This window comes from Saimiri boliviensis, chromosome 17 (assembly GCF_048565385.1).
Source record: "Saimiri boliviensis isolate mSaiBol1 chromosome 17, mSaiBol1.pri, whole genome shotgun sequence".
Classification (NCBI taxonomy): Eukaryota; Metazoa; Chordata; class Mammalia; order Primates; family Cebidae; genus Saimiri; species Saimiri boliviensis.
The window spans coordinates 44,483,642-44,494,469 of NC_133465.1; the positions used below are offsets into that span (position 1 = coordinate 44,483,642).

Here is a 10,828-nt window from a genome sequence, read left to right on the forward strand (position 1 = left end):
GGGAGGCCAAGGTGGGTGGATCACGAGGTCAAGAGATCGAGACCATCCTGGTCAACATGGTGAAACCCGTCTCCATTAAAAATACAAAAAAATTAGCTGGGTATGGTGGTGCGTGCCTGTAATCCCAGCTACTCAGGAGGCTGAGGCGGGAGAATTGCCTGAACCCAGGAGGCAGAAGTTGCGGTGAGCCGAGATCGCGCCATTGCACTCCAGCCTGGGTAACAAGAGCGAAACTCCGTCTCAAAAAAAAAAAAACACACACACACACACACACACACACACACAGCAGAGGCTCTGAGAGGGATGAACTTAGCATGGCCAGAGGGTCAGGCTCCCAACCCTCATACGTCAGGCCAGAAACAAGGCACCTAATGCCTCTCCTGGTATTGCACCAAGAGCAGTTGACATGGGAAGAATCTACAAGATCATGTTACACTCCTGCTCAGAAATCTTCCATGGCTCCTCATCAACCTCAGGGTAAAGTTTTAACTGCTTAGCCTGGCATTCAAGGTCTTTCCTAATCTGGCTCAGACTGCCAGATTTCTATTCAATTTACTTCTACTCAGTGTACCAAGGGCCTTACTATATGCCAGGAGCTGGGGATACAGAAACAGAAAGATATCTCCAGGGCTGGGCGTGGTGGTTCACATCTGTAATCCCAGAACTTTGGGAGGCCAAGGCAGGCAGATCACTTGAGGCCAGGAGTTTGAGACCAGCCTGGCCAATATAGCAAATCCCCATCTTTACTAAAAACACAAAAATTAGCTGGGCATGGTGGCATGCGCCTGTAGTCCCAGCTACTGGGGAAGCGGAGGCAGGCGGATTGCTTGAACCCAGGAGGCAGAGGTTGCAGTGAGCTGAGATTGTGTCACTGTACTCCAGCCTGGATGACAGAGCAAGACTCTGTCTCAAAAAAAAAAAAAAAAACAACAGTATTGATTCTGCATGGAAGTGAGAGGAGGATGGCTGCAGAGAAACCACTTCAGGCCTAGGATGGAAGTTCTCCCAAAAATGAAAGAAGGAAATCCCAGGCCATGGGAATCAAGGCTGAGCTGTGAAGGCACACTGCCCATTTTTTTGAAATGGTGAGGGCATCTGCGGGGATGGGTCAGGGGATAGAGGACAGCGTCATAGGACAGAAATAATGAGTGGGGGGAGGTAATACAGCAAAGATAGGTCATCAGTCTAGCACATTATATTAATAAATACCGTATAAATTTTGTATTAATATTGTATAAATGTTGCATTAATAAATACTGTATTATTGCATAATAGAACAGATGCTTCTATCTATTGAAAGCCTGTAAATGGCCAGTGCTTTATAGCATTATATATCACACATAAATAACATATATTCTATTCTAAGGTATTACTTGTAACACTTAACAGTCACGTAAAGTATTACTAAATCGACTTTGCAAAAGAGGTTCAGAGAAACGGGTACCTTTCTGAAAGTCACACAGACAGAGTATGTGCAGTCAGGATTTGATCCCAGCCTGTCTGGTGCCAAAACCTGGGTTCTTTATGCTGTGCTGTGCAATCCTTCCTACGGCTGGCTACCTTGCCTAAGGTAGGATTTTCCATTCCTTGTCTCTATCCTAATACCACTTCAAGGAAAGTGAGATGCTCACTTTACAGGATATGAAAATGAAGCTCAGTGAAAAAAAAAAAATACTGCTCCAAAACATACTAGTACCAAGGGCAGAGTCTGGGCTTGAACTTGGGTTTGTCCACAATATGTTAAATTTGGACTTGACTATAAAGGCAATGGGACACTCTCTGGTTTCAGTCTGGGAATCCACACAATCAACTGAGTGATACAGAAAGGTAATTCTGGGATAAAAATAAAGTAAGGATTAGAAAAGGAAAAGAAAAAAAGCACCAAGACCATTTATGGGGCTATGACAATAGTTCAGGTGACAGATAGTTAAACAGGCAAGAAGAACAGAAGAAGGGACGAAGGGACAAAGCTAAGAGGTTCATCCAAGAGCTGGCCGAGTAACACTTCCTCTGCGGGAGCTTCCTGGTCTCTCCCAGGTTGAATCAACAAATTATGTCTCTGTGCATCTTTATGTCCTAAATATTGCATGCACTGAAGTAATTACTTGTCTGCACATCTGGTTTCTCCACAAGTCTGTGACTCCCTTGAAGGAAGAGACTCTATCTTACCCATTTGTGTGTCCCTGGCACAATGACTGGCACAAAGCAGTTGTGCGAGGAATGGGTGGATAGGAAAAGGAAGGAGTTGGCCGGGCACGGTGGCTCAAGCCTGTAATCCCAGCACTTTGGGAGGCCAAGGCGGGTGGATCACGAGGTCGAGAGATCGAGCCCATCCTGGTCAACATGGTGAAACCCCGTCTCTACTAAAAATACAAAAAATTAGCTGGGGATGGTGGTACGTGCCTGTAATCCCAGCTACTTAGGAGGCTGAGGCAGGAGAATTGCCTGAACCCAGGAGGCGGAGGTTGCGGTGAGCCGAGATCGTGCCATTGCACTCCAGCCTGGGTAACAAGAGCGAAACTCCATCTCAAAAAAAAAAAAAAAAAAAAAGAAAAGGAAGGAGTTGAGAACTGAAAGATGGCTAACACGGGGATCAAAGAAGAGAATGAAATGGCAAGACCGGTGTGCCTGTGCCATAAGGCGCACGGCCTGGGGGATGGGCTAGGTTGAGGTGAGGTACGGAAGCTATGACCAGACTGTAGAGAGTCTAAAATGCCAGGGAGAGAAGAATCAACTTTATCTGGAAGACAAAAGGGAGTGGAGTACTAAAGGTTTTGAAGCACAGACGCTCCTAAAGCAATGTTTTAGGAAGATGTGCCTTTCCTTTACTATCTCTAGCACACTGGGCCAGTCTCTTTCCCCTCCAGGAGGCGTGCACTTGTGGAATGCCAACTCATTCAAAAACCACACTAAATACAACTTAATAGGAAGGTTAAGTCTGTTGCATCTCAGGTCACTTAAGTGGTTTTTGGAATATCCATGATTAATTCCATGAGCATAAATAATGAGGGGGCTAACCAAGCTCAGTGAGAAACAACTTAAGAGCAAAGAGTTCACTCTATGCTGATCCTGCTGGAGATGAAAATTCCTTTCTCTCCCTCTCTCTCCCTCTCTTTCCATTCATTTTCATTTATTTATTCTGAGACAGGGTCTCACTTCCACAGGCCAGGCTGCAGTGCAGTGATGTCAGTTCACTGCAGCCTCAACTTCCCGAGCTCAGGTGATTCTCCCACCTCAGCCTATCCAACAGCTGGGACTACAGGCATGCCACCTTGCCCAGCTAATTTTTTGTATTTCTAGTAGAGATGATGTTTTGCCATGTTGCCCAGGCTGGTTTCAGACCCCTGAGCTCAAGTGATCCACCCACCTCGGTCACCCAAAGTGCTTAGGTGTGATTCTACTGTACATATACAACAGAATACTATTCTGCCTTTTTTTAAAAAAAAAAAAAAAAAGGAAATTCTGCAATATACAACATAGAGACAAAAATTCAGCAGCTAGCTCTAGTCTGGTGAACTTCTGTGTCCAGAAGCCTCCACGTTCCTGTGCGACCTTCACAGGAAATGTTACTCAGGAGGCCTGGAATACACATGCAGGTTTCCTGGCATGGTCCAGTGCTCTGTTGCCGGTTCAGCAGAGGGCTGCCCACCACCAACAATCACTTGTTACCTGCCACCATCAGAAGACACGACATGCTAGAAATACACTCACAGGACCAAGGAGGTCCAAAGCAAGAACTGTCACTCTAGTGAGGAAAGAGAGGGCCACAGGAGCCAATAAATCTATCCGTGTTCACTCCTCCTTTTCACATCTTAGTTTTGCCTTCTCCTGCCTTTTGAGTCCCACTGTTCCCTGTGAGGTAGGAAGGCCTGCTGAAGGAAACTTCATTCAAAGGCCTGAGCAGGAATGTTCTCTAAGGATTTTTTTTTTTTTTGAGATGGACTCTCACTTTGTTGCCCAGGCTGGAGAACAATGGCACGATCTCGGCTCACTGCAATTTTACCTCCTGAGTTCAAGCAATTCTTCTGCCTCAGCCTCCCAAGTAGCTGGGATTACAGGAGCCCACCATCATGTCCAGCTAATTTTATTTTTAGTAGAGACAGGGTTTCACCATGTTGGCCAGGCTGCTCTTGAACTCCTGACCTCAGGTGATCTGCCCGCCTCAGCCTCCCAAAATGCAAGAATTACAGGCATGAGCTACTGTGCCCGGCCACTCTGAAGATTTTTAAAGCAGTAGGCCAAAGAAAAAACAGGTAAAGAAGGTCAGTGGCTCACACCTGTAATCCTAGCACTTTGGGAGACCAAGGCGGGCAAACCGCTTGAGTCCTCCGGGAGCTCGAGACCAGCCTAGGCAACATACCATCTCTTCAAAAGATACAAAAATTAGCCAGGTGTGGTGGCATGCACCTGTAGTCCCAACTACTTGGGTGGCTAAAGCAGAAGAATCACCTGAGCGTGGAGAGGTAGAGGCTTCAGTGAGCCATGATTGTGCCACTGCACTTCGGCCTGGGCAAGAGTGTGAGACCCTGCCTCAAGAAAAAGAAAGGAGGAAGAAAGAAGGAAGGAGGAGGGAAGGGGGAAAGGAAGGGAGGGAGGGAGGGAGGGAGGGAAAATGTGTGGACAGAACTGGGGTGGAGGCCAGGCACAGTGGCTCATGCCTGTAATCCTAGCACTTTGGGAGGCCGAGGTGGGCGGATCACCTGAGGTCAGGAGTTCAAGTCCAGCCTGGCCATCATGGTGAAACCCCGTCTTAAAAAAAAAAAAAAAAGAACTGGGGTGGAATGTAGGAGAGGAACTGAGCAGATTAAAGAATAAATCTGGGCCGGGCGCGGTGGCTCAAGCCTGTAATCCCAGCACTTTGGGAGGCCGAGGCGGGTGGATCACGAGGTCGAAAGATCGAGACCATCCTGGTCAACACGGTGAAACCCCGTCTCTACTAAAAATACAAAAAACTAGCTGGGCGTGGTGGCGCGTGCCTGTAATCCCAGCTACTCAGGAGGCTGAGGCAGGAGAATTGCCTGAACCCAGGAGGCGGAGGTTGCGGTGAGCCGAGATCGTGCCATTGCACTCCAGCCTGGGTAACAAGAGCGAAACTCCGTCTCAAAAAAAAAAAAAAAAAAAGAATAAATCTGGCCGGGCGCGGTGGCTCAAGCCTGTAATCCTAGCACTTTGGGAGGCCAAGGCGGGTGGATCACGAGGTCAAGAGATCAAGATCAAGACCATCCTGGTCAACATGGTGAAACTCCACCTCTACTAAAAATACAAAAAATTAGCTGGGCATGGTGGCGTGTGCCTGTAATCCCAGCTACTCAGGAGGCTGAGGCAGGAGAATTGCCTGAACCCAGGAGGCGGAGGTTGCGGTGAGCCGAGATCGCGCCATTGCACTCCAGCCTGGGTAACAAGAGTGAAACTCCGTCAAAAAAAAAAAAAAAAGAATAAATCTGTCCCTCACATCATACCCAAAAGTGAATTCAAAATGGATGACAGACTTGAATGTAAGAGCTAAAACTATACATACTCCAGCACTATTCACAAGGGCTAAACTGTGGAAACAAATCTGCCAACAGACGATAAAGAAAATGTGGCATATATATATATAACAGAATACTATTCAGCCTTAATAAAAGAAAGCCGGGCGCGGTGGCTCAAGCCTGTAATCCCAGCACTTTGGGAGGCTGAGGCGGGTGGATCACGAGGTCAAGAGATGGAGACCATCCTGGTCAACAAGGTGAAACCCCGTCTCTACTAAAAATACAAAACATTAGCTGGGCGTGGTGGCACGTGCCTGTAATCCCAGCTACTCAGGAGGCTGAGGCAGGAGAATTGCCTGAACCCAGGAGGCGGAGGTTGTGGTGAGCCGAGATTGCGCCATTGCACTCCAGCCTGGGTAACAAGAGCGAAACTCCGTCTCAAAAAAAATAAAAAATAAAAAATAAAAAAAATAAAGAAATCCTGCAATACGTAACATGCACAAACCTAGAAAACTACACTAAGTGAGATCAGCTAGTCGCAGAAAGATGTATACTGCATGATTCTCCTTATATGAGGTATCAAAGCAGTCAAATTCATAGAAACAAAGAGTGGAATGGTGGTTACCACGGGCTGGGGACAGGGAGAAATGGGGAATTAATCAGTAGGCGTAGAGTTTCAGTCAAGTGAGATGAATACGCTCTAGAGATCTAAGGCCAGGCACAGTGGCTCACGCCTGTAATCCCAGCAGTTTGGGAGGCCCAGGTCGGGGGAGCGCTTGAAGCCAGGAGTTCAAAGCCAGCCTGGCCAACATGACAAAACCCTGGGCCTCTAAAAATACAAAAATGAGCATGGTGTGGTGGTGGGCACAAACCCAGCTACTAGGGAGGCTGAGGCAGGAGAATCACTTGAACCCAGGAGGCGGAGGTTGCAGTGAACCGAGATCGCACCACTGCACTCCAGCCTAGGCCACAGAGCTAGATTCTATCTCGAGAAAAAAAAAAAAAGAAAGAAAATGTACAAATGGGCCGGGCGCGGTGGCTCAAGCCTGTAATCCCAGCACTTTGGGAGGCTGAGGCGGGCGGATCACGAGGTCAAGAGATCGAGACCATCCTGGTCAACATGGTGAAACCCCGTCTCTACTAAAAATACAAAAAATTAGCTGGGCATGGTGGCGCGTGCCTGTAATCCCAGCTACTCAGGAGGCTGAGGCAGGAGAATTGCCTGAACCCAGGAGGCGGAGGTTGCGGTGAGCCGAGATCGCGCCATTGCACTCCAGCCTGGGTAACAAGAGCGAAACTCCGTCTCAAAAAAAAAAAAAAAAAAAAAAAAAAAGAAAGAAAATGTACAAATGGCCAATAAGTACATGAAAGGATGCTCAACATCATTAGCTGTCACAGAAATGCAAATCAAAATCACAGAGAGATACCATTTCACACCCAACAGAACGGCTTTAATAAAAAAGACAGTAACAAGTGTGGACGAGGATGTAGAGATATTGGAACTCATACACGCCTGGTAGCCAGGTAAAATGGTACAGCCACTTTAGAGAACAGTCTGGCGGTTTCTCAAATGGTTAAATACAGAGTTACCAACAACTGCTCCTGCTCCTCTGATCCCCAGAGCCTCCCCACGTACCTGTTTCCTAAAACGGCCAACAAGTATCAAGCCAGGTCTACCTCCCATGGTCTCCATGCTCCTCTCTGAGGCCATCTCTTCCCTAATTCCAAACCCTTGGAACTGTATTTCATCCACTAAAACACTGGTTTTCTCTCTTCACTAGTTCTTCCCTGACAGGTGCAAAGTCTTCTGATTTTTCTCCTTGTTTTCTGCACATTCTTCCTCCACAAAATCCATGGGATCTTGTCCATGACAGCAGCTCCTATGACAACACCAAGTTCAAAGTCCTCTCTTTTCCCACCTAGAAGTAAACCAATCACCTCATGAAAGGGTAACTAACTTTTGCTGTAGATAAAGACCTATCCATCCTTCCTATCTGATACACCATTGGCCATAGACTAGCATACCTAAACGCCTAAACAGGTGAGAAACTAAAGAAAAGGTGGTATTGAAATCTCAGGTGAGCCGGGCGCGGTGGCTCAAGCCTGTAATCCCAGCACTTTGGGAGGCCGAGGCGGGTGGATCACAAGGTCGAGAGATCGAGACCAACCTGGTCAACATGGTGAAACCCCGTCTCTACTAAAAATACAAAAAATTAGCTGGGCATGGTGGCTCGTGCCTGTAATCCCAGCTACTCAGGAGGCTGAGGCAGGAGAATTGCCTGAACCCAGGAGGCGGAGGTTGCGGTGAGCCGAGATCGCGCCATTGCACTCCAGCCTGGGTAACAAGAGCGAAACTCCGTCTCAAAAAAAAAAAAAAAAGAAATCTCAGGTGAAAAAAATGTTAGAAAGCAGGCTTTTTCTGAAGGAAAGGAATCTCCGAAAAAAGTGCAGCGGTGCACCAAGAGCAATGTGGTCCTGATCCCTTAGACAAGGGCAGATTACACTCTTCTGGGCAGACGTCTCCAATTCCCAAATGGGGACACTGACGTACTAGACCTTACTGCAGACCAGGATGAAGCAATAAAACTTAGAGGACTAGTCACCTCTGAAACTTAGCCTACCCAGGGCAGTGGTGGGAAGTTCCCATGAGGTACATGTTTATTATGTCCAGAGGCACGGATCTTACTTAGAGTCAATGCCTTTCCAACTAGCCCTCAAACTTTCAACTTAGTTAGCAAAGAAAAAAGGTGACCACTTTGTCTAATACAGTAAGACTCACAGATACCTATCTGTCAGCTATTGAGAAGCTTCATACCCACATCTGGACAGACTCATGCCTGCCTATCAGAACACCATGCATCATACACACTCCCAGGACCTGACATGCATAGGCATATAACCCAGAGCATACGTTCACCTCTCACCGGACTATACTTCCCATCTATCCTCAGACTTGGCTGAGAGAGAGGACAAACAACAGGAGGCAAAGAAAACGAGACCAGCCACTCAGACACCACCATGGGCTGATTCACCTCCATGGTGCTAGACAATGAGCTGCATCTCTTGCTGTGACCACAGGCAAGCTAATCCTCCACCCGAGGCCTCCTTTTCTTCATGTGTAAAATAAGGGACCCAGGGTTCCTCACTGCTAGCTGTAATACTCCTGACTCTCAGGCCTCTACCAGTTCTCTACAGACAGGCTGCTTTCGGTGAGAAAGAGAACTGGCAGAGAGAGGCCTGATACAGTGAGGAGCAGGATGCAGAACAAAATCAAGGACTGACTTCCAGAAAGGGACATGGGGTTCATATTCTGACGACCCAGTTTCCCTGGAAATGTTGTCAGATGACCCCTGGGGCAGCAGGAAGCTCCAGTAACAAACTCTGCTGGACTGCCGGCCTGAAGCAGCTCCCAAAGGTCTGGCCGTTAAACCAGTGGTACTCCCTATGCCAGGAGGACCCTCACTAACACCAGGGATGACCATGAAAACAGTAACCGGTCCAAGACCAAGAAACCACAGAGACCTCAATTCACACATGCACTGTTCTAAATGACAGGTCAAGATCTAAAACCCTAGCTTGGATTACGGTTCATCGATCTCCACCCAAAGGCACCTTCAGCTCCTCTGCCAAAGCAATGCAAAGTCTTGCTGGCCCTCTTTGTCATCACTGGGTCTTGTGGGCAATTTAAAGTGCTCACAAGGGAAACTAAAGAATTGAAATCCAAGCTTGATCCTCCTCATTCCAAAATTTTTCTAGTTAGTGAAATTGGTGTTTCAGGTCCTTTTACTTCCTCTGCTCATTCCTAGTGTGAGGACAGATAACCAAATGGTCAGAAGGCAAGGAGCAAGTGGCTGGAAGAGGAAAAAGAAAGACCCTAAATACACAGCGCATAAACAGAGTCTTCCAGCTCAAACACTGTCAGGATCTAACTTCCTGGCAGGGGCTGTTGAACAATCTCTATTCACCCTAAGGACGCAGGGGACCTATCTCTCACATCTAGGAACATAACCCTATGCAGCATCACAACCTTCAGGCCATACAACAGATTAAGTCAACAGTCTTTGAAATGATCACTTTCGAAAACTATGGGAAGACATATTATTTCTAGTCTCTCCTTATAAGCAGGCATCCTATTCTCTCAAATGGTTAATAACCATTCTCTTCTCCCTAACCCAGAGACACCCGGGTTAAGCGTCTAGTTCAAGGAAGCCTGTGCATCTCCAGTTGATACATCTTGTTCAAGAGGAAAAAGGGAAACCCAGGGTGGAGTTCTACATCCAAGGGTAAGGAGGCCTGGAGGATGGGAAAATTTGAGCAGCCACACCAACCACACGATCCGAAAGAGAGGACTATTCGGGCAGGCCACTGCCACTTGCCCTGTCAACCGGACAGAGAACTGGCAGCCGGCTGTAAGGCACAAGGGGAAATACACATGCAACAAACAGGATGAGGGGAGAGGAGGAGAAGGAGCAGGGGTGAAAACTACTCCACTGCACCCAGGCCTTGCCTCTGCCCTCCTGGGGCTGCCCCAAGCGAGCACGCCACACGCAGGAAGCCAGAGGGGCTGGAGGGAAGGGGTGGTGGCGACGGCAGACCACAGACACCAGGCCTCGCGTGGCGTGCGGGGAGCGAACACGGGGCCGAAAGGCGTGCAAGGGTGGGGTGGGCGTGCAAGTGGCTTGGCGAGGGGTGGCAGGCGTCACCAGCACGGCCTGCGGAGCGAGGGCCCAGGGCTGCGGGGGGCGTGGGAGCGCGCGGGGCTGCGCTCCGAGGGGCGCGCGGGAGCTGGTTACCGTGTGGTTCACCCCCCACATCAGGACGCTGAGGATCGGCTCGCTGGCCCGGAATAGCTTCACTTTCTGGCACACGAAATGCTTCTTCTTGGTCTTGGTCTTGCTGGCGCTGAGCGGCGCCACCGCCACCGCCGTGGTGCTGGTGCAATTGGACGACATGCCCGGGGCGGCGGCGGCGGCGGCGGCGGCGAAAGGGGGGGGCAACGGAGACAGCGCACAAGCCAGCGGCCCCAGGCCTCCCCCGGACCGATCCCCACCCCCGCTCCCTCACCGCGCCATGGTCGCGCCCGTCCCGTTACCTCCCCACCCGGCCCCGGTGGTTCCGTCCGCCCCACGCCCCGCCCTCCCGCCCCGCCCCGGGGAGCCGGCAGGCCCGCTCCGCACCCTGCTCCGCACCCCGCTCCGCCCCCGGGCGGTGCCGCCGCCCAGCGGTCCCCAGGTCCCGTCCTCCCCGCCCGCGTGGTTCGGCCCGTCCCGGGGAGGCAGCGGTCGCCCCGCCCGCCTCTCCTCCCCGGGCCTGACAGGAACCCGCCTGGCTTCCGAACCGCGCCGGAGCGGGAAGGG

The 10,828-nt window shown here is 49.6% G+C and overlaps 1 protein-coding gene across 2 annotated transcripts in view; it reads right to left on the minus strand.

Moving 5' to 3' along the window:
* The window catches only part of PIP4K2B (phosphatidylinositol-5-phosphate 4-kinase type 2 beta), a 35,051-nt gene extending 24,456 nt beyond the window's left edge, over positions 1-10,595 (minus strand). The window contains exon 1 of one of the 2 annotated variants that reach the window (XM_010341815.3): positions 10,265-10,595. In XM_010341815.3, coding sequence (XP_010340117.2) covers positions 10,265-10,423 — 159 coding nt within the window. In that variant the 5' untranslated portion in view covers positions 10,424-10,595. The remainder of the gene's footprint in view (positions 1-10,264) is intronic. The other variant, XM_010341816.3, reaches the window with a different exon arrangement.
* Positions 10,596-10,828: the final 233 nt, after the last annotated feature.